Below are 24,666 nucleotides of genomic sequence, written 5' to 3'. Positions count from 1 at the left end.
TTGATCTATTCATCATAGATAACAATGTTCTAATAGTTCAGACAGCATTTGGTGTAGTCCTTCATATGAACACAACTCAAAAAGTGTTACTTTTGAAATATTAATGGGTCTTCTCTTCCCAAACAAATAGGCGCAGTGGTTAAGTTCAGCTTCTTTCACCTAAGGAAGCTGGCAAAGGTGAAGCCCATTCTCGAGTGGCAGCATTTTGAAACAGTAATCCATGCCTTTATTTCATCTCGGCTGGATTACTGTAACGCACTATATTCTGGAGTCTCACGAGCTTCGTTGGCTCGTCACCAGTTGGTCCAAAATGCTGCCGCTCGCCTTTTAACCGGAACTCGAAAGAGGGAGCACATTACGCCAATTTTGGCCTCCCTTCACTGGCTCCCAGTGCACTTTCGAGTTCATTTAAAAATTATTTTATTTGTTTTTAAATCATTGAATGGCCTCGCCCCGCCTTACCTCTCTGAGCTGCTCCACCTATATCCTCCTGCCCGGTGCCTCAGGTCAGCGGATCAGCTGCTCCTTGAGGTACCAAGATCTAAGCGGAAGCTCAGAGGGGATAAAGCCTTTTCTGTTTCTGCCCCGGCACGCTGGAACACCTTGCCGCTGCAGATCAGACAGGCCCCTTCACTGTCCATCTTTAAATTCTCCCTAAAAACTCACTTTTATTCACTGGCTTTCGACACTGGCTGAGACATTGTTCCTGTTTTTAGTGCTTTTAATGTCTTTTAATTTTTACTGTTTTTATAGTCCTGTCGTCTTAATGGTTTTAGTAGTTTGTAATAACTTTTTGTTGACTTCCCATGTACAGCACTTTGTGGTAACTGATGTTGTCTAAAAGCGCTTTATAAATAAAGTTATTATTATTATTATAATACTGGTGTGGACTTCCAGCATTTTATATTTTGATAGTAATACATTTGGGAGGGGGGGGTGGTAGCTTTCAAATAAATTAACATGGATATGACTTTTAATATAAAGGATACAGAGATTAAGAAGTTTACAAAGAGAATTTCCAAAATTGAATTGCCTGAATCCAATAATTCTGCTCAACCCAAGAACTGCTCCTATTTTTTTTTTCTGGTCTGTAGGCCTTTACACTTATCAACTCAGTGTAAAGTGTGTTGATAAACAAGGAGCTTAACTTGCTCAATTTTATAACCATATCATATTTTATCTTTTGCCACTTTAAAACAATTATTGTGCCAAAGTACAGTGCTTTCCATCTGCTCATCAGTGTAAGGTGGCTCTGTTAAGATATGCAACATTTTCCAAATCTGCAATGACTCGACCTTAATTTACAAAATATCTCAATTTGGTCCTATTTTGCAAAACATGGGTTCAAATTGTCTAGATTCCAAAACAACTTTCTTATGATTGAAATGAAACCATATATCTGTCCATGTATCATATTTCAGTCTTCATTTATACTGTGGGACAAATTAAGAAACTCCCTATTAGTAGTGTTTGCACACAATTGGTCAAAAGTCATAACTACAAAATGATCACAAACTGTCATTGGAGATAACGAACCAAACAGCCTTAATAAATGTGCATTGTAACTTACAGTGGTATTGGCAGGCTGAGAATAATCAGCCTGCCCAGTGTATGGCCACCAGACTCTATATATCAACTAGATAACCATTCTGATAAAGCACTCTACTATAAAAGACAAGCTGATAAGCCAGATCTTTAGCAGTTTATCTTGCAAAGTAAATGATGATGCTCCATGGCAATCCTCCAAAATAATCAGAACAAAAAAGGAACAACTGGATCATAGTGAATGAATGATGCACATTCCATTAATTAGGAAAAAATAGGCCTATTAAAATCGGAATGAGCTGGTTAACCCCTCCAGCCTGTTCACCCATATAATGAGGTCCTGACTGGTGTGCATCATATACACTCCCTCATCTAATTTTCTTTAATACTTTAGTTTGCAAAAATCTATTAATTTCATAATATAATTAACCAGTTGATCTAGTATCAATTGGCATTTATCTGAAGGAGGGTCTCGACCTAAAACTTCACCCATTCCTTCTCTCCAGAGATGCTGCCCATCCCGCTGAAATACTCCTGCATTTTGTGTCTATTTTTGGTTTAAACCAGCATCAGCAGTTCCTTCCTACACAGGGGCGACGTCTGAACTTCTACTTAAAGAGAAACGTGGCAACTCTTGTATACTGCCTCAGTGTTATTACTATCTTATACTCTTGTGCTTAAGTATGATTGTCCCGAATATATAGTGGGATTGTTACAGAATTGTATGCAAAAACATAATTTCATTGTATCTAGGTACATGTGACCATAATGTGCCATTGAACCATTGATTTTTAATCTCATGCTTCATAGATCTAAGAATCTATGGAGAATGAAAACAGTTTATCTCCATCTGCCCCATCAGTTTTCCTCGCTAACTTGAAAGTTTTGACAAAGTCATACCTTGATCTTTAAAACTGCAGGGCAGCAATCCTAGTTTATATAACTGATTAAGGGAAAAAATACAGAGTTTGAGCTCCCACTGGCTGAAGACATGGAATTCAGTGTTATGGTGAAAATACCTGTAACATAAGAGACTTGGGGCAGAAAAATAGACTATAGAATAGAGGAGATGTTTTTAAATATATACTGAGTTACAGAGAAGACAACATTGGAAGATATAAAAACAAGAAAGAGAACTCTCCATTTAAGATATTGGGAAATCTCTTTGATCCCTTGTTATTACCAGCAGGAATACTTGTTGATAACAACACCAGGTCGGGTCAGAAATGAACTAAAGTCTATAAGAATGGAACATAGAACAGAACAGCACAGGAACAGGACCTTCAGCCCATCATATCTGCATCAGTCATGATGCTAATCTAAAGAAGGGTCCCAACCCAAAATGTCGCGTATAATCTTCTCCAGTGATGCTACTTGACCCACTGAGTTGCTCCAGCACAATGTGCCAATTTAAACTCCAGTTAAACTAAACTAACATCTGCCTGCACATGTCCCTATCCCTCCAATAGCTGCCTGTTCATATATCTGTCCAAATGCCTCAAACATTGATATCACATTTAATTCTAACACCTCCCCGGCAGCATTCTCTGTAAAAAATTTGATTTGAATATCTCTTTTAAACCTCTCCCCGCACGCCCCTCCCCTAACTTTAAGCCTTTGCCCATAGTATTTGACATTTCCACGCTAGGATAAAGATTGTGAAAATCTACCATATCTGCACTTTGCATAATTTTATATACTTCTATCAAGTCATTGTCACCCTCCAATGCATTGTCATCAAGCTATCAACAAGGAAACAGGTCTTTCGGACCAACTCATCCATGCTAATACACTTCAATCCAGGCAACACCTCTACTGTATCCTTTCCAAAGCCTCCACGTCCTTCCTCAACAAATGTGGCCTAATCAACATTTTATACAGCTGCAAACTTTCCAACTTTTATATTCCTTTATATAGTTTGTATTTTTAAAAATATGGACAGTTATTTAAAATTGAAATGTGTTATATTGATGAAGTTATTTCCATCCAGAGTTTCAGAGCCGATAGATTAACAGAATGATAGGCAATGTCACTTTGGGGGAATCAAATAGTCTTTGAATGAGCTGTGTACAGTCAGAAGATTTACTCGGGGTCAGTTTAGATATCATGTTTACAAGTAGTTTAATGCAGACTGCGATGGCGGTTGTCAGTGGACAGAGTTTGTTTGTATACTGAAAATGGTGGTTTCAGTTTTCCCAGTGTTTAACTGGAGGAAAGTAGTTTCTCCAAAGCTGCATGTTGAACAAGCAGCTTTTAAACTTAAAGGGAAGAATTTGGTATGTCTGCTTAAGTGTTCAGACAAAATAATCCACAAAACATTTTAAACTTTGCTTCCTGTGTTGAGAAGACTTTGTTTTTGATTATGCCTTTGTAAAGTGCCTTGGGGCTGCCTTTACAGATGGATATAAAACATCTTGTGGAACACACAAAGAAAAATATGGAGCCCTCCCGGTTTCCTGGCCAATACTAAACCTTCAACCAACACTGCTTATCTCATAGTTTATAGGATCTCATCATACAAATGCTAGTTGCTGCTTGGCTTAAATTACAATGGTAACTATATTTCAAATGTAAATCATTAATTGTGAAGTGCTTTTGGATGCCCTGATAACAGGAAAAGCCCTAATTAAATGCTAGTTATTTTTCAATTTAATGTGGAACTTTTGGATAAATGAATTCTGGGAGCTAAAAAAATTGCAGAAGTTAGCCTCTGGCAGTTTAATGCCACATTCTTAAGAATTCAAGGGCTCGAGCAGCCGATGGTTTTAAAAGCAAATCCCCCTCTCCTACTCAACTTGCACTTTGCTCTTCGAACTCTCTTTATTGCCTTCATATCAGTTGCTAAGCAACAAAGTGTAATTCACAATTTGGTTCATTGCACCAATCACAATGTGGTTTATTTTTAAAAGCAACAATCACTACCCAGTCCCCTGTGCAGTTGCGATTGATTGGTTAGTAAACTTAACCAAGAAATACATTTTACTAAATTAAGTTTAAATAGTGCCCAGATCTATGCTATCAACCAGAGAATGCAGTTTTAGGCAAACTTAAGACTCTTAAAATTTGTTCAAAGGCAATTGGAGATAAACGCAAGTTGTATGTTACTGGTTTAAATAAATATATTTGCTGGCTTTCAAAGGCAAAGTTAGATTAAAAACTACTGTAGTTAAGATGTTGCCATTTTGTATTCACTCATGCATTTTTGTAATCATTCTATCCGTTTCAGATTGGAAATATTCTTTAAGAATTTACTTAACTATCTGGATTTTCGACAATGATTTAGGACACCTTATTGTGTGGTAAAGCCAAGCACGCGCAAGTCAAGCTTCAGACTAACTTAGATCACAAATAGCAGAATTGAGAGCTGAGACACATTTTTCCATTAGTGCAATGGAAGACCTGTAAGTTTCAAATTAAAAACAGATATTGGCAGATTCCAAGGTGCCGGACTGTGCTGAAGGGCACAACAAAACTTGGTGTAGCTACGCAAGGGTTCTATGGAGAAAGATAGTCAGTTTAGGGTCATCTTACCATTGCACAATGAAGGACAAAGTGTTAAGGCATATGACATCCTCCAAGAATTGTATGGATCGCAGGCAGTAATACAACGAAGAACCAGTCTTTAAAAAAAGCCTGATCAAACTACAATCATCAATCAATTCTGAAATTAAAAGGACAATTTTACAAACAAACTGTATTGTCTACATTGCACAGATTACTGACCAACGACAAAAGGCTACTCGTGATATGGTTTACAAATTGGCATAACCATAAGACATACTCATGTGCATCAGTCAAATGTGAGACAATGGGTGCATATTAATAGGCCCACATCAAACCATCAGATCCTTCAGCTCAGTTATTTTGCATCATTATGAAAGAGATCAAATAAGGTTCCAGACCAGACATATTTTGCCACTTTGCACATCAAACATGGTCATAGGCATATATGCTCTGCCTATTAAGAATGAGATATTTGTGTACGCAGAGAATTAGCCGTCATAACACAAATATTTGGTGTCTGGGTTCTAAGTCCTCAGAACCTTTTAAACCATCCATGTGAATTACTTTGTCCCAGCAAAAGGTGTTTAAACATCTGGAGGTGTTTGTTGAGTTACAGTGTGCTCCCACTGTAGTCAAGTGAGTCAAGAGTGTTTTATTGTCATATATTCCAGATAGAACTATGAAATTCTTACTTGCAGCAGCATAACAGAATATGAAAACATAGTACACAAACATATACAGTAAATCTTCATTTTAAAGGACCTCTTTATAAAGGATTTAGGTTATAGAGGACTGAACCTGTTGTAGACAGAGTCAGTTGTTTCACGGAATGACCGCTAGGTGGATGGAGCGAATGGTATTTTTGAACCATTTTAGCTTGGTTTAGTTCAAAGATACAGCATGGAGACATCAAGAGTGTGCCCACCAGCAATCACCTGGACACTAGTTCTATCCTACACACAAGGGGAAATTCACAGTGTGTAGGATAGAGCTACTGCAGTGGTTGTATCCTTCCTCCCACATTGCAAAGACAAAGACATTGTGACAGCATCGGTTTCCCCCGGGCTCTGTGGCCCCTGCCCCCACCGGGTGGTCTGTTGAGTCCGTTGTGGAACTGTTGATTATGATCACAGCTTGCATGCCATCAAGGAGCAGACATAAGACAGACATGAACTTCTGTGGGATGAGCCAAGTCTGAGGAAGATCTGCACAATGTCTGCCAACTGATGTAGTCAAAGCCTTATATGTGATAAAAACTGGCCACATATACTAGTTGATACTTCTCTTGCATTTTGCTTATTTCACAAATGTTGAAGGTCATGCCCACAGTGCAAGTAAATAAAAGGAATACACACTTTGAGTCGGCGAGCAGTTTAATTAGCAATTACTTGGGAACAAGTTGAGATTTCTTCCTATCTCAGTTCCCACATACCTTTCAGACAGAGTACCAGTTACCACTAATGGGCTGCTGGCCTTCCTGCTACTTGCAGTAGAGATGTGTGGGAAGATAATATGAAAACCAGGGCCACAGCATTAATATTTTTTGTAAATTATCAGAGACTCTGGTTCAAGTATGCAGGGCCCCAGTTACGACCAATTATAATCTCATTGAACAACATATTAGCAGCAAATTCTGCTCACCCCCAAATCCTCTAATGGGATCCATATCACCAGGAAGACGTATGTAACTCCTTGGCGAAACATTACATCCAAAGGATAATATATCTGACAACAGAACACATTGTTTAATGCTGCACTGGAGTGTGACCCCAGGTACTGTATTCAGTCTCTGGGGTGGGATTTAAATTGAAATACTTTGGTGAGATGTGACGAGCAGCGCTGTAAATGTGAGCCTTTGTGTGCGTGCCTTCAAACATGGTTTTTAATTCCAGCCAGCTGGAACAGGAAGTTGTAATGACAGGCTCGCTGTTTTTTTAATGTGGTTTTCAACTTTTAATTGCAACTATGCGGCTCAACATGTATAAGCCATTACAGAAAATTCAAATTAAACAGGATTTAAATGTTAACAAATGCAGTAGAAATATCTGTACCGAATGTGGTGCTTAAAGCATTCTGGATAAGATTTTGTGACTATAAAATAGGTGATTTTGGCGATTTATCCCTTGAGTTTAGTACCATAAACCACACTCGACAGATCATCTGACCATTGTCACACTGCTGCATTTGGTTCTTCATAGTGTATATATTGATGCTACATACCCTACTTTACATCAGTAGCTACATTATCAAAGTTCTTCATTAGCTGTAATGGGCCATAGTACAGCCCAAACTTACTGAAAATGCTTTTGCAAATGGAAAGTTAGTGTTTCTCCGTTTGTTTACAAAATTGTTTTGGTAAATAAAGTATCCAGATTAGGCACAGCAAAGTCCAACAAATAAGTTGTGTACCAATCAGTTTTAATGAAAACAGGTAAGAAATGAATATGGGCCAGAATAACATGAGAATTTACCTCATACGCCTCAAGGATTCCAGTGGTAATTTACTTTTCAATGAACAAGTAGGTTAAGACTATTGTTGAACAGGTCATCTAAAAATTCTCACATGGAAAAAACAGCAATTTTGGTCAAACATTGAAGCGTCAGTCCAGAACCAAGCCATGTTGTTTTGCCCAGACATTCTGATTCAGAGAGTAAACCCCAACGCTCCTGATCGTTGGGATCTGGTGCATAAAGGAGAAGGCTAATGAGGGATGTTTTCATTGGTTTGCTCCTACGACTGAGTGTTTACATATCCACGCAGCGGGCAGTCCAAAGGTGAGGCAATCGTAATTGCCAGAGCCTTTCTAAGATTAGATTCATGCCTGGAGAAGGACCATGTGGTATTTTTAGTACACTTGAGGCCCTTAATGCTTGCTGAACACTCTAATAGTTGGAAGATAGTGGGACCGCAGACTGAGCCTCTCTCCCTGTCCAGTGGCTGTCGGTTTGCCCCCTTGGTGGATCGTGTTGTGACTCAGACAAAGAGGTTTGGTGGCGGCGGGGGCCGAGTGCCGGCCACTGGCGGGGACGCACATGGGGCGCCGCGGAGGGCCAGGCAACATCTCCGGAGAAGGGTCTCGACCTGAAACGTCACCCTTTCCTTTTCTCCGACGATGCTTCCTGCACCCTGCGCGCACCCTCGCCGATGGCCGGCGCGGTTGGCCGGCCGCTGGGTGGGGCGAGGGAACGGCTGGCCAACTTCCCCAGCGCCGGCTGGGGTACGCACAGGGTTCTGCGGCGGCTTGGCTGGACAGACAGCATCCCTGCAAAAAAATGAATGGGTTCCTCGGGAGTAGGAGTGGGGCCAGGCTGGAGCATGCACCCCCCCCCCCGCACCCCCCCGGCGGGCCCATGGAATGCGCTCCGGAAACACCCCGGACGTCTCCGACTGCCCCTTGGGCGGGGACGGGACACCCTGGGGGGGGGATGAGGCAATCCAACGGCGGCTCGGCAGCGCCCGCGGCGCTGGGGACACAGGTTTAACCCGGGCTGCGGATGAGGCGCGGGTTTGTGCGCGCTCTCCCATCTGCCCCCCTCTCTCTCGCTGTTACACCCACTCTCCCGCTACCTGGCACCCCGTACCTCAGATTAAATATATTTTCACACATAAATGATGAATAAAGATAAGAATTTACATACAGTTTATGCAGCCAGCGGTGTTCGCTTTTTCTTTATAGCCAGTGACCTTTGACAAATCCCATGATTCTTTGTGTTTTTCGGAATACCAAACTTCACACTCAAATACACCTGGACCATTTCCGACACTTCCCTACCATTCCTTGACCTCACTATCTCCACTGCAGGTGATAGACTTCTAACCGACATACACTATAAACCCACTGACTCCCCTGGCTATCTGGACTACACTTCTTCCCACCCTGCTTCCTGTATGGACTCCATCCCCTACTCCCAATTCCTTCGTCTACGCCGCTTCTGCTCCACGGATGAGGCGTTCCACAGCAGGACATCTGAAATGTCCTCACTATTCAGGGAACGGGGGTTCCCCTCCTCCACCATAAATGAGGCTCGCACCAGGGTCTCTTCCATACCCCCCAACACTGCTCTCTCTCCCCATCCCCGCACTCGCAACAAGGGCCGAGTCCCCCCTAGTCCTCACCTTTCCCCCCACCCGCCGTCACATACAAAAAATCATCCTCCGTCAGTTTCGCCAGTACCCTTACCCCGTCGCCACACACTTCAATGTCAATTCTTCCCTTCCCCTCTCGGAGCATCCATGCAACCGCAAGACATGACCTTGCAACACTTGTCCCTTTACCTCCCCCCCGACGTTCAAGGACCCAAGCAGACAGGTGCGACAGAGGTTTAAATCTCTTCCAACCTCCTGCTGCTGCTTAACCTCATAGTCACCAAAGAGGTGGGCGAAACTTTGCAAACACCTCCGCTCGCTCCGCCTAACCAGCTGTGTTGACATATACCAGCTTTGACTCTTCATGCCACAGCGAGCAGTACTTATTAAGGAACATGTGTATTCCGTTTTTGCCTCAAACGGGGGATGAATTCAATTCTGCATGTTCTTAAAGCTCCCTTTTACTGGAGCTTTTCCCTTTCTTGTCCCCACCCACCCCCCCCCCGACTCATGAATAGGTTTCGGTGTTCCTATTCCTTCGCTTTCTATGAGCTTTTTTTTATCGCTTATTCAAAAGATACCTAATATTCAACAATCAACAGTACCCTTTCTTTCAAAGGGGCATCATGCTTGCAGAAAACCTGTGTACAATAACTTTGGCTCCTCTGTTAATAAGCTTTGTACAGAAAACCTGCGTTTTTGCCTCAAACTTGGAAATTTTGTATACTACAGAGCAGACCCGATATTAGTGCCATAACTTTTCTACTGTTTTTATGCAATAATTCTTTTCAGGGGTATATGAACAATATGGGAATCTCAGCGTACAGAAACCCTGCGCGTGGGAATAATCACATTGTGGATTCTTCATGAAAAATAGGAATTCAGCGTACAGATACCCCTGTGAGGTACTTACACTTACAATTTTAAGAGGTGAATCAAGAGGTAGATAATCATGTTCTCTGGTAGCTTGGTAGACACTGAAATCTGTAAGGAAACTAAGTGCCTTGTTTCTCCAGTTATTTTTATTTTAAGTTATGTTGGCCAGAACTCAGAATTTCTGCCAGGACAAAGTCAAAAAGTACTGTATTCTGCATGTAATTGCCTGTCTGCTCTCAGATTTCTTAACCTTCCAATCCTCCCTCACTCTCATCATGGCCCCAAGTAAATAAGGGAGCCCAGGTGTTATATGCGGAACCAGAATTTGTTTCTGTTGTGACACTGTGCCAGCAATGGTATGATTGCAGAAGTTCCAAGCTTAAAGTTGGGATAGTTTACTTCTAATGTTCCAGCAGCTTTTAATCTGATTTTTAACATCTGTCTCTGCCACACTATTTTATTCATACATGGCAGGTGTAGCAGAAATATGCATCAATAACATTGGAGGAGGGGAGATATTGTAAATAACTACACTCTGTACTTCAGAGAATGGCTCCACCTACCACACAGGTTTTTATTAATTCTACTTCTGGAGGCATCTGCCACTCATAACATAGGCTTATTTTGTGGAATTCTCAGACAGGGCCACATTCAGATGTATGGTTCACATATGTGTAATCTAGGGGACTAATGACAAGTCTCTCAAGTATGATCTAATGACGGGATGTCTATCCCCAAATCTGCAATTTGTTCTTACAGACGGTGCTATGTCTACTCCATTGTTCCAGTTAAATGAAAATAAGCAAGTTCAGGTTTAATTTACCAGGAGAGGCATTTGGGCACATCATTTTATAGACATGGGATTTCAAGATTCTGTGATTTGCAAGTTGGATTGTTTACACAAGAATAAATATAACACTGGGAAAACAGTGTTGCCATTTATGCTCAAGAAATGTAAAAGTCCCTAAAGATTGGGTTTGGTTCATTCTTGAACAAAAACAAATTTGGATTATTTTAGATGACAAATGTGATTGCACCGACTCCATACGGAGAAATTCCTTTAGTTGATCAGAGATAAATCCTTAACTGCTTTCATCAAAATAAACAGACCAATTGAAGTAACAATAAATTTACAACGCAAAATGAATCATTTACAGAATTAATTGCTGATAATAATTGATAATTTAATATACTCAAGTTACATTCCCCTGTTAATGTCTTTATTAATGTTGCCTCAGCATAGGTCATACAAGCTTGTTAAGCATTCATCCATAACAGTGACAACATTTTTTGGTTACACAAACTACATTTTGAGGATTAAAACGTGATTAGAAAACACCGAGTTGGAATGCGTTGGAATTAACCGAATCTGCCCTAACTTTACCATTTGACTTAAGTTTGTAATATTTGCCTGATTCCATATGATACGGTACAATGAACTCAAAAGGCACTATTTATTAAGAGTTAGTTAAGTAAAACACAATCTACTCAGACTGTTTTATTTACTGATCGTACACATATTTGAGGATTGATCACAATTAATATTTCAGTCATTAAAATTGGAAGCTATTGTAGATTGCAAATTGCCTTTCAAATAATACCTGAGAAATTTGTAGTGCGATTCCAAAATGCAATCTTTCCTTTCGCGCTTTCCTTGAAATTACACGGCAGTCAATACTCATTTGGTAAAATCAATGTTAACATCAGATTTTTAGCCTTGGTGCTTTGCTAACACTGAAATTGCGCTGACTGGTACTTTCTCAAAAGTCTGCCATTGGCAGCCTAAAAGTGGGCCTGCTCACATTTTCTCAGAAGCCTGCCACTGAACAGATCTCGAGACTGCTTAAACCAATAGTCTATTGCTAACAATACACCTCAGGGTGTTGAACAGGGTCAGTGCATTGCACTCCAAATCCAAAATTCAGTCCAGTGAATGGAATGGTGTATATATTAATACTACATGGCACATATAGAATCACTGACCAGTGATAAATTTCTAGGCAGGCATCTTTCCAATTCAAATTATAGCTATACTGACAAAAGAGGGAAGCATACTTGCAAGGCCAGAGCTTGCATTGCAGATACTCCAATAATAGTTATGTCATCCCATCAGGAAATGGGAAAAAAAGCTTTTTTATTTGGAGTCATCATGCAGAGGAATATTCCTTCTGGATCTTCAAAAAAAATGCTGACTGTACCTTATGCCTCCGACGCCTCAACCCCACTTTCTAATCAAAGGCCTGCAGCCCTCTGCTGGTATCATTGCCAGGCAGAGTCCTAAAGATCAAAGAGCTGTTAACTATATCAAGGGCCTCGCTTGAGGACTGGAGAACAATATCACATTGAAAGGAGACCAGACATGACTAACTGTCTCCATCCTTTTCAGGTGGCCAGCCAGCATGCCCTATTGGTCTCCCACACTGGAATAACAACTTCCAACTTCTCACCCAGTATACAACAGCATATATTGGAAAAAAATTCTAGGCAAAACCCATCTGGTATCTTTTGAACTTAACATGATATAAGTTTGTTTATACATTGGAAAGTAAATCCAATGGTCTTTGGCAAGAAAAGGTGAACTCGTGTTTATTCATTTAATAGTTCTGGTTCCTACCTTAGTTCCATAAATTGTCATGTTCCTGTCACACAGTTTTTCAGTGAAGGCCACCATAGTGAAAGCTGCTGTCACTCCCCCCTCAAACTCCATATTCACAACCTGGCAGAAAGGTTCACTTCGTGAGAATTCAGTAATCAAACTACAGAACTGAACCATTGTGACCTAGTTTCAGTTCGTTCTAGTTGTGTTTCACAATACTTTCTCATTGCCTCATTTACATTATGAAGAACAGATCTGCTGTATCTCATTTAAATGGATAGCTTATTGATATAATGTAACGCAGCTATTATGTAAGGGCTGTAGGAAACCTTTGCAACCCTTGCCGTTAATCGGTGCTGAATGGCTCATAACTTGTATGATGGAATTGTATAAAACATTTGAATGAGAAAAATATTAAAGAATAAAGAGGAGATAAATAGGATTAGTTTAGGTAATTCCAAGATACCAACATGGCACTTTCAATGGTGGTAATAACATGGAATTGCCTCCTCTGCAGAGGTTTCGATAGCTCTAAATGTTTATGCATTATAAATAGAAAATATGGAAAAATCCTGTACTATAGTTATATTTATTTGCTCTATTATAAAATTCAAGTAAAAGTACTAATTAATGAGTAATGCAGTTACCTGATGGGTGACAACATTATTGTCACATTCGTATACACATCTTCCATAAGGTCCTTCACAAAGTGCCTTAGTAACCGACTCAATATCAACATCAGCGCCTTCGCAGATAGTCGAAATAGGCCATCCTTTGTGACCCTGCAAAATGGAAACAAGCAGAATCCTTAATAACCATTTCCTCATCATCGTCAACAGCACCACAATTGCCAGGAACCACACTGTCAAACTCTGGAGATCAGACGTGATCCTGGGCCTGGATATTTAAACAAAAGCCCCAAGATCAAACCAGTGGCTGGATAATCTGTAACAAGTGGCACACCTATTGACATCTCACTGCCTCTCCCAATCAATGAGGCTTAACTAGGAGTTTGGTTCTACCTATCATTTCTTGGATTGCATGGATGCGGAATGTATGATCTGCAGGTTGCTCTGCAATCACAAACTAGATGTGAATAAGAATTTCAATGATATATGCAGGTAATTAGTAATCGGTTTGGGTGTCATGTAACAGCATTCAATTATTTGAAATTCCCAATGGAATAGTCATTATCTCCTATTTTTAAAGGCATTATCTCAAAACAAACTTTAACCAAAAATGAAAAAAAACTTGGGTGACAAAAAAATGAATAGAATAATGGCCTTTCCTGTAAACCCAAGAATTTTGGGAAACAACATAAAAGGTAAAAAAGACAACAACAACAAAAAAAACAGGTTTAAAACAACATCATCCATCAGTAAGACACCTGCTTGAAGTCCAGAACCATTCCCCTAGAATCAGAGAGTCAAACATCACGGACTCCAGTTTGCAGTTTTTATGAATAAGGCTAGTGCTTCGTTGAAGCAAAAAGAAAAAAATGCAGGCCCGTGTCCCAATCTAGGCTGCTTAAATGGGGATTTAAATATTCTAATAAAAGGCTCCTCATGTGGACACCACAGGAACACTGCCCCACTTAGAGTGCAGAATGTGATACATTTACACTGACTATTAAAGGCTGATTTTTAGACAGATGCAGACCACCTTTACTGCTGCCAACCAAACAAGGTATTGTTTCATTTGTTGTAAATTTGAAAAGACTGAATAAAGAGAGCTGACTGACCTGCTGGTCCTGCATTGAAAGTGATTTAATACAGTATGTTATCTGACACAAGAAGGCAAAAACTGTGTTTAAACAAAGTTTGGAGCCCTGCTAATTGGATCATATAATTTCCTTTTTGGCTTTTCTATCCTATCAGGTTTGCTCTTTAAGCTGCAGTCCACCTGGTAGAAATAGTGCCAGGCTGCTACAATGTGGTAGTAAAGAGGCAGGCTTCACTGCCGGCCGCCTGAGCTTCACCAGATGTCCTCTTATACTGGCACAGACAGATCGGTCATGCTCAGCAGCTGCATGATGAGCATCCCCTTGCTCTCCTGGCAGAAGGCATGGGCTTTTGTGCTACTCTGTTGAAGCCCTGGCCTTTTGCTCTCCCATTTAGTTTTCTTTTTAATGTCCATTTGTCATTCATGCAGTATTAAGAGGCCTGCACAACTTTAATGAGCAGATGGCCACATTTGTGTAGCCTGTAAAAACTTTGAACAAAGAAGTCCTTAATTGTATGACCTTTATATTATTAGTCTGACAAAGGCAAACCGTTTCTCCCTGGTTACAGATTTATTCCTGTGCTTTTGTTATACTGCTGTTAGTTACCCGTGTAGCTGCGATTCTGCTAACTGCACAAGTTAAAAAAATGCATACTGACAAAGAGACAGTTTTATCAAGATTGAGGGATGGTGTTGGATACCTGTACCTCAGTCACTATCACCATTCATATTCATGACAACTAGATATCTACATTCAGTAGATATTAACTAACTCAATGTAGGACATAACTGAACCAAACAGCTAAGGAAGGTTTCCTGGTTTGCTTCCTGATTTGCATTGATCTAGCTTATCTCAGTAAGCAATATACCTGAGCATTTAAGTGGTCTACAGAGATGAAAATTAGGCAGGAACCCTGCACCTGATTATTACCAATGAATCCTGCTTAGTAGTTGAATGTCAAATAAGGACAGGGTTAGGCTCATTGCGAGGCCTTGGCAGGACAGAATAGTTTGCTGACACTCAGCATCAAGTATCACATGCAAAGAATGGCGAAGTGGGTCAAGTACCAGAGGTCAACCTGTGCCAAACAATCTGTTCCTGCCCATCAGTTAGCTGCATCAGATCAGGAGGGGAGATAAAATGAACCCTAAAATAATATATTTTTTGACCCTCGTGAGTCTGACCATAGCTCACTTGCCACTTTGTTATTTATGACATTAGTGTATTCTTATGTTAATTACAATTCTAATTACATAGGCCTGCCCCAACTATCACCTGCTTGTGCTGCTCAACTTCCCAAGTGAGAACAGGCACTATCTGGTAGGGTATCGAGTCATCCAGATAAATAATTCACAGATTTAATCCTTTGCTTGGGCTGAGTTAACTAATCCCAGATTGGGGAACAAGAACTGACTTTCCCATGCACAGGCAGCTGAAGAAAAACTAAGGTAGACAAAAGTGCTGGAGAAAGTCAGCGGGTGCAGCAGCATCTATGGAGCGAAGGAAATAGGCAACGCTTCGGGCCGAAACCCTTCTACAGACTAAAGAAAAAGTAAATTGCAAGCAATATGATGCAGGATGTACCCAGAATATATATATATATTACATTTTGGTGTATTGGAAGAGTGGGGCAATCGATGAATTAGGTGGTTCATCAGAAACCTGGAAGCTCATGTCATACAACTGGTGCCTCTTTGATCCAGCCACCGTATGAACATTCCATTTCCAGTCCTTAACCGTTTAGGCTGAGTGGGTCTATGGACAGCACACGCAATTCAATTTCTATTTCACAATTTAAAGGGATCTGCAAACATCATATTTGGATTCTGACATTAAAAAATGGGACGCCAACAAGCCATGGCCAGAAGCTGTAAGGAAATCACAGAAACATAAAAAACAGGAGGTTTTAGCACATTCATAAAGGCAAAAGGCTTGCATTGTAGCAGGGCACCAGTGCTTGGTTCCAAATTGTCCAATGGCTAAGAATGGGAGTGAGGGAATATGACCCCAATACTATGATGCTTGATAGGTGGGAAGAGACATAGGGGCGGCTCTGAGGTGAGAGTGGATGAGAAATGCGAGATGCTTTTGATTTGACGGCCAATGCAGGAATGCATTGAGGGTATGGGATGGAGGGGTGGAGTGGTTTTAGAGATTGAAACCTCCAGCAGGTGCTTCATCAGATTGTGGGTTGCAGAGGCATGTGAGTTTAGGGAGAGTGGTGATGGTACCTGAGAATCCCAAAGTAAGTGAGTAACTAACCTGATAGAATCTCTTGTCTGGCACATCTGGGCAAACGATGTTGTGCCAGGAATAACATTGCAATGGCATGATTGCTTATACTACTCCCACGGAAGTTACATTTGTCTCACACATAAGAACCCAGAGACACGAAACAACCCAGACGTGGATGTTATTGCATTTTGCAGAAGAGAAAAAGATCATTTTTTAGTTGCCTAAGTCTAAAATAAATACACTATCATACATTTTGAATTTCTTGACAAAAGCTCAGCTGAGAGGAAGGAGAATCTACCAGCAATACAAAGAAGACATGACTAGAAGCCATCACTGAAGTAAAGAGGAGGCGTCTGGTTTCTCCTTGATTCAGCACAAAAACAATTCAGTGACTTTATCACACAGAGGTGCGCATAGTGACAAGTTCAGTTGCATCTTTATGCATCCCAACATCTTTGGTTTGCCTTTGTCACACTAGTCCCACACATCAATCCTTTGACAACCTCCTCTTGTAGGTATATTCATCCATCTGTCAATGTACATCCTCATCTATTAAGCCAGCACTGTAGTAACCTCATCTTAATGCAATTTCATGCTCTCCATCCATCTGTTCAACACATGCCATTCACACTTTTAATTCATCATTCAGAACCTGCAGAAAGACAAAAACAACTACTCCTCCTTCTCAGAGGTCATTCTGAGGCCACTAAGAACTCATATCCAGAACTTTAGAAGTCAGATACTTTAGTGCGTCAGGCAAGAACTGCAGTTTGAGTTTAACATATGGCAAAGAGAAAACTGCTCTTAGCGAGGCACAGAAGCTCATAAATTGGGCTGCTGATGAACAGGATACTTCTGGATCAACAATAAGACCGAATGCACTGGCAAGCATCCTAGTCACAACATGTACACTTCCAGAGACAATGGCGGAATCTGCCATGAGCATGAATGATATGTTGCTGGAGGCCTTTGCTATGATATCTTCTTCTACGAAGGGAATGGCCATTTGCACAAAACATCAACTTAAATTAGTCAGAGAGACATGGAAGTGGGGATTCTGACCCAAATGCTCCCATCTTATGCGCTGGTGGCCAAAATATTAAGGACATTAGCCAAGAGCATCTCAGCCATAAGAGCAGGAATCTGAAAAGACTGCCACTAGCTCAGCTCACTTGAAGCCAGACGAGTTGGTCATGCAGGATTTCTTAGAAATAAATGTAAGCAGTACTTCTTGTACAATATTAGATTGTTAAGTTTCTGTTATTTTTACTCAAACAAATATTATTCTTTGACTCCACTTCCAGGTCTTGCACATTTTTGGTTAGAGTTTGGCAAGTGATCTTTTAAAATGCAGAGACTTGAACAACCAGGGACGGTGCAATCGTCAGTAAGTGATTGTAAGAATCAATATGGGGAACAGTGGTAGGAATGAAGTGAGCTTGGCACCTAAATTTCAAATTGATTTCCTGATAATAATAATTTTATTTATAGAGCACTTTAAAAACAATCATAGTTGCAACAAAGTGCTGTACATCACTAATCATTGACAAAAAAGTTAATACACACCAATAATAACAATCAAAAGAAATAGTAGGAAAAGACATGTAAAATAAAGAAACATCAAAAACAATAAAAAACAGAAGCAAAGTCTCAGGCATGGTCAAAAGCCAGGGAGTACAAATGTGTTTTAACACTGGATTTGATGTAGCCTTTGAACTTAAACAATGCATGTACAAAGTCCCCATTGCAATGCTTGGTAATCTTCCTCCTGCTAATCCTCTGACGAGGTTCTGTGCCTTTAGCTTGTGTCCCCTATTGGACGAAGTTTCATGCTGTGGCATGTCTTCCATGCCTTCAAGTACAATTTGCCAATCAGCAAAAGAATCAGTAAGTGCCATTCATAAAGAATCAGAAAAGGTCCACTGTCCCAGGACAATTGTGTGGAAATAACATTGCCACAGCATCCATGGGAAGTTCTTCAGTTGATGAACATGCCTATGCATTCTGGGATTGTTGGTGATGGAAAATCAAGCATTCACTCATTATGACAATCCACATCACAAATAAGCGTTGATAAAACTCTGACAATCATTGATCAACCATTTGCCTTTATATATTTCTGTGCCGCCAACTTTGATATTCTGCAAATGTCTCTGGCACGGCATTGTAAAAATTAGGGACCACAGAGGTTGGCACATTGACAGGTCCAAAAGATTTTGCTCCATTGGGCTGAAAATGTTTGCTAATAATTGATATAAAAACCTCCGTTTCCCAAATAATGGAGTTTATGCCTTGAGTAAGAGGCGCATCTCTCCTTCCCTTTACAGTTAGAGGTAAATAAGGAGCACTTTATTGCTGTACCCAAGGCTATGTATCATACTGTTTCCTTCAATTGATGCAATGGCTCACAATTGGTCACCTCTAAAATGTGCACACAGGACCATAAATTTGACAAACTCAAGTCTGATTTTTACAAAGTTAATCCTGAGGTTAACCATCACCATCACCACCACCACCACAATATTTGTGAACAGAATCCTTCATTGAACCACACAAGCAAATTGTTGTGAGAGTGCCTGTCAAATGTTCAACTCCTTCAATGCCACTACGCTTCATCTTCAATTTGTGGGCAAAATTCTGTGCAGTGTTTAATGTCTATACATTGGAAACTTGACCCTGCTGTGGAAAGTGCTCAGATTCAGCCTCTTATGCTTGGGCTAAATGCTAAATTTAGTGGCTTCCTGAAGTGGTGTTCTTTTTGGTGTATCTGTCCACCAAGTCGCTTTCAAATCCAGCCGCATAGAGAAGTTCTTATCCAAACAATAAAAATCTAATTTTAGTCTGACCCTACTTACCTCTCCCCATCACCCCAAGAAGACCCGCAGGCGTTCAGAGTCTTCCATAGAGGTATCTTTCATCTGCTTATTTGCTTTTAAATTTACTCACATTCTTGACACCTTCCAGGTAAAATTTCTTGGCAGAATATGGACAGCTCTGCTCCACAGCACAATTCAAGCATCGAGAAGCAGCACCCTGAGGCTGGATAGAAGCAGGAAAATCTTTAGTTTATAAACGCACTTACATTATAGCACAGGAAGTTAACAACATAATTCAGCAATATTTATTTATGACCACAGTAAACAGAACATGATAAAATATAGTGGCCTGGAAACTTCCTCACATAGTGTCTTAATTCATAACAAGTGATATTTTATATAAACTCCTATAATAGTTGAGTAGTTGATTGACTTCAGTCCAGACTCTCCATGCATATATTGTGGGCATTCACACTAGCCAATAGGAATGTGTTGTGATGTCAAATAGTTGCACAAAGGCACAAATTAACTTACAAATGGCACAGACAACTCCACAGATGCAAGCATGCATTAACAGGGGAGTTAAAGACTGCTGTAGTATTAGTTACAATAGGACCTTAACAGATCATTTTCTACGAGATCTGAAGCATGCATCTTCTTGCTTAACGTTCATTTCCACCAGCCATTTCTCACTGTTCCCGCTCAAACGTCTGAACAATCCCTGCCATTGCCCCAAATTGTGTCTGTGACCAAATCCCTCACTCCACCTCCACCCTATCTGTGTCATTTCTACCTAATAAATTGCCTTTAATTTTCAATAGCCTTCCTGATAATGATACATAAACGTACCAACTAGAGGACCCAAACTTTGTTGTAAAGTCCCTGCTGACATCAGCTCAGGTGTCAATATAAACACCATCATTTGCACCAGCAATGCTAGATAAGTAAACAAAGAAATAAACTAGGATTGCTTTCTTTTATTCATGGACTTGTTGAAGAGTGAGGTAATCGGAAAAAAAGATTCAAAGAGTAGTTATTCATCATTTGAAACGAGGAACAAACAGAAGGAAGGAGACAAATGTTTTTTTTCTGCAGGGAACTGATGGGCTGAATGGTCTTCTCTTGTGTGATAAGTACACAAATAAATGCAAATGCAGACAAAGGATGAGAATAACATTGGGATCAGCTGTGATGCCTCTCAAACGAAAAATAAACCAGATAATTCACACTCTAACGGCATGCACATAATGTACAAACACTTAATTGTGATAAATTGTGTGTAAAGTGATTTGGGGGTTTCCTATCCAATTTTATTGAAAAGGCTTTCACAAGGGATTAAACCAACCAAAATGAGATTTTAAAAGTTTGACTGAGCAAGATAGCACCAAAGATCTTAAGATCTTTGGATAGCACTGTGGAGGCAAGTCCTTCTTCTTCTTCTGAAGGGTCTCGACCCGAGACAACACCCATTCATTCTATCCAGAGATGGTGTCCGTCCCGCTGAGTTACTCCAGCATTTTGTATCTATCTTCGGTGTGAACCAGCATCTGCAGTTCCTCCCTACACATTCAGTCAAGCTGCCTTACTCCTTCCATCCAGAATTACAACACAACAGCTTCCCCAGAGACTAATTTTATCTAGGTAGTAACTGAGTTACACGACCTGGAGTATCCAAGCTAAATTATTGTATTTTGTGAACTGCCCAATTTATTCATTCTCTTGAAATCAAATTTCCTATCTCCGTAGCAGTGATACGTTTGATGGATTTATCCAACAGGAGATGTATATGAAAAGCAGGATCACTACAAGCAGAGGATGTCATGAAGCTATGGAATTACTCTTGAAGAGCAGCCACTAACACATGCAAAATGGCTTCCTTCCACACTGTAAACTTTAATTATGTTTCATGCAAGTGCAGAAGTAACTCAGTGGGTCAGACAGTATGTCTGGGGAACATGGACAGGTGACGTTTCAGGTTGGATCCTTCTTTAGAATTTAGATAGTTTTAGAGTGTACTTGACAACAATGTCTTATAGTTACCACTAACCTTATTTTCTTTGGTAAAATGTGAGAGTGATCCGAATGATGAAACTTTGATACACCTTAAAAATAAATTTAAACAAAAATTTAAGCAGGTACTGTATATGAAAAAGCACTATCTCCAATTTTCTGTGTAACTGCAGCCCTTAACGTTCATGGTCACAGAAGGTGTGAGTGTAGGAAACACAAAATACTGCAAATGCTGAAATCTTGAGCAAAATACTAAGCGACGAAAAAACTCAGTGGATCAGGCAGCATCTGAGGAGGAACGCACAGGTGACATTTCGAGTTGGGCCAAAGGTCTTGAAATTTCCCCTTCAAGTCACACATTGTAGTGATATATTGGTGTTCCTTCATCATTACTGGGTCTAAATCAAAGAGGTTACACCAACACTGTGAGAATGCCTTCATCAGAAGAAGTGTAGTGATTCAAGGTGAATAAATTGCTATTAGGGATATACAATAAATGATGGCTTTGCCAGCAAGTCCCACATCCTGAAAAGTTAACAAATTACATTAGCAAAATAATGGTCATTGTTAAAAGCGTTCTGCCCTGATTATTAATATTAAATTAACTCAACTTGCAGTCACAGTAATGTGGAAACATCCAGCCATTTTCATGTCAAATAACATATTTGGAATTTGGGTACTACGAATGCTACAATCAGATATCAAACCATTTTTCTTGAAGCTTAAATGGTTTCCTGCTGTTCTCATTAAAGAGGAAAAAAAGTTATTTGTACACTTGATGACTTCATTCCTCACATACTGTGTTTGAGCAACTTCAATCTTCCCACCAAAAATAACTGTTCCCAGGAACTGATCACTCATTACATCTGGCTCTGTTTACACACTATTGGCAAGTTGATTCATCAAAAACATCACTGAGATGTTGGATATTGTTTTTAACCAGTTCACGTGTGTTTTTTCCCCAGCAGTTGTGTTTTGATAATGATCAGCAACAGAAACACTCCGTAAAGAGGGGATGGGAGGTAGGGGTGAAACTAAAATGAGCTAACTGAGTGCAGCAATTCAAACTGGGGACTTCTGTGTTACTTTTATTCTTATTTCAAATAGCCTGAGCAGTAATATAACTTTCTTTAAATGCATTGTTTTGCAATTGTTTCACCTTTTTCCAATCAAGCTGTTGATGATGTCAATGTCATGGCAAGATTTAGCCAATAGTGAGAAGGTGCTCTCTTGCTCATTTCTCCAATTCCCTCGGACAAATGAGTGAGCAAAATGATAAAAACCAACCTAGAATACAGAAAACAAAAACATTCATTCTCATTTTAGTAAAAACTTTAATTGTACCGAAAGAATGATAAGTTTTAACTTTTTAATGGATCTTTGCTAATTACATGTAATATTGTGTATTAATAGGAACCCCAATCAGATCTGATAATTCAAGATACAAGAGTTTATTGTCATGTGTCCCTGATAGGACAATGAAATTCTTGCTTTGCATCAGCACAACAGAACATAGTAGGGACGACTACAGAACAGATCACAGTGTCCATATACCAAATACACGTAAGAACAAAACAGAAAACAGCCATTAACCAGAGAAACATAAAATAATGCAGTTTAAAAAGCAACCATGGTCAGGCATAATGTGATTAATTGGATAGCTCTCTTAAAGAAGCTGACACAGACACACACACAGGACAAATGGCCTCCTCAAAGAAAGCATAATTTTCCACATTTCACATGTTTTTACTCAATGTGCTTCATGAACAATACCACAGAAAAAATTGAATGCATTAATTTATGAAAACTAGAAAAGGTGAATGGTCATGGATAATATCACTAGTCACAATTAATAGTTATGCTTTCCCTCTTCGATACACTAGTGAAAATTGGTGCATTGGGAATTCCATGAGTATATTAGTGCACTGGGAATTCTCTACGTGCTAACAAACAAATGTACTGGCCATAAAAGGAAAAGGACAGAAAACTAACAAGTAGTAAAGAAAGAGATAAAAAGCTAAATCAAGCAGGAAAATACAGCATGGAAAGGATAGACAGTGTGGTGCGGAAGAAGAAGATTATAAAGAAAACAAACGGTGGGGAAAATCATTCACAAGTATTTTTTCTTATGAGAGGGCAAATGGTACTAAACCCATCAAAGACAAAAGAACTTGTCATTGACTTCAGGAGGAAGAGGAGAGAGGAACCTGCTCCCTTATACATCAAAGGAGACATGGTGGAGAGAGTCAACGACTAAGTTCCTGGGAATAAACATCTCCCAGGACCTCAAATGGCAAATGAACACCGTCACCCTCGTGAAGATGTCTCATCAGCGGCTATATTTCCTAAGGTCTCTACGGAGAGCTAACGTCTCACAGCCGCTGCTGCTGTCCTTCTATCGATGTGCCGTGGAAAGTATCCTCACCTATGGAATCCTGGTGTCGTTTGCCAGCTGTACTGTGGCTGAGAGGAGGGCGCTGCAGGGAATTATAAAAACTGCGCAGCGCATTACAAACGCTAACCTGCCCTCCTTGGACAACATATACAAGGCCCGATGCTTGCGCAGGGCCATAAATATCAAGAAGGACACATCCCACCCTGCCAACCACCTTTTTACTCTGCTACCCTCCGGGAGGCGATTCAGGTCTCTGCAGGCTCGCACTGGTAGACTAAAAAATAGTTTCTACCATTGTGCGATAAAAGAGCTTAACTCCAATAGTGAACACTGGGAAGCAAGAAGTAACTTCGAGGAATACCGCTAAATTATTTTAATCTCTTTTAAAAATGTATTTATATTCTACTATTAACTGTACATATGTGCATTGGTGTCGTGTTGTATTTCTTTTAACGGAGGAGAAGCAAATGGAATTTCGTTGCTCAGTTTTGTGCAATGACAGTAAACATATTCTATTCTAAAGGCATTGAACAAGATAGACTATCTTAAATTGGCTGACTTCAGCCAGTATGTCAATGGTGTTGCTACAATTTCATGTAAACTCAGATGAACAAAATATCCAACTTACTGTACTCTCATTTGTCTGGTATTTAGATATCTGAAATTTATAAGCAACTGGTAAAATATTCCAACAATATCAAGCCATTTCATACATTTGTTTTTAGAGATGTGAACTTAATTTGATCCTCTGGTTCTGATGCAATTTTGTTCATGCACAATCTCCCATCAGCCTACAGCATAACCGCCACCACATAGAAAAATATGTGCAGGAGCAAGCCATTCGACTCTTCGAGTCACCACCCTAAAATTAGTACCCCG

The 24,666-nt window shown here is 40.1% G+C and overlaps 1 protein-coding gene across 6 annotated transcripts in view; it reads right to left on the bottom strand.

The window, feature by feature from the left end:
• The window catches only part of zgc:154075 (uncharacterized protein LOC556929 homolog), a 132,299-nt gene that overhangs the window by 44,378 nt on the left and 63,255 nt on the right, over nucleotides 1-24,666 (bottom strand). For all 6 annotated transcript variants that reach the window (XR_008725861.1, XM_055659296.1, XM_055659294.1 and 3 more), the window contains 5 exons: nucleotides 22,552-22,679; nucleotides 21,430-21,484; nucleotides 19,513-19,605; nucleotides 13,256-13,390; nucleotides 12,627-12,728 (listed from right to left, as the gene is read on the bottom strand). Coding sequence is in view for 5 of the 6 variants with exons in the window: in XM_055659296.1 (XP_055515271.1) it covers nucleotides 12,627-12,728; nucleotides 13,256-13,390; nucleotides 19,513-19,605; nucleotides 21,430-21,484; nucleotides 22,552-22,679 (513 nt within the window). In the remaining variant the exon portion in view is untranslated. The remainder of the gene's footprint in view (nucleotides 1-12,626; nucleotides 12,729-13,255; nucleotides 13,391-19,512; nucleotides 19,606-21,429; nucleotides 21,485-22,551; nucleotides 22,680-24,666) is intronic.

The sequence above is a fragment of the Leucoraja erinacea genome, chromosome 30, assembly GCF_028641065.1.
Source record: "Leucoraja erinacea ecotype New England chromosome 30, Leri_hhj_1, whole genome shotgun sequence".
Taxonomy (NCBI): Eukaryota; Metazoa; Chordata; class Chondrichthyes; order Rajiformes; family Rajidae; genus Leucoraja; species Leucoraja erinaceus.
Note: the sequence above shows the minus strand (reverse complement) of the source record. Positions and strands in the feature narration are given on the sequence as shown.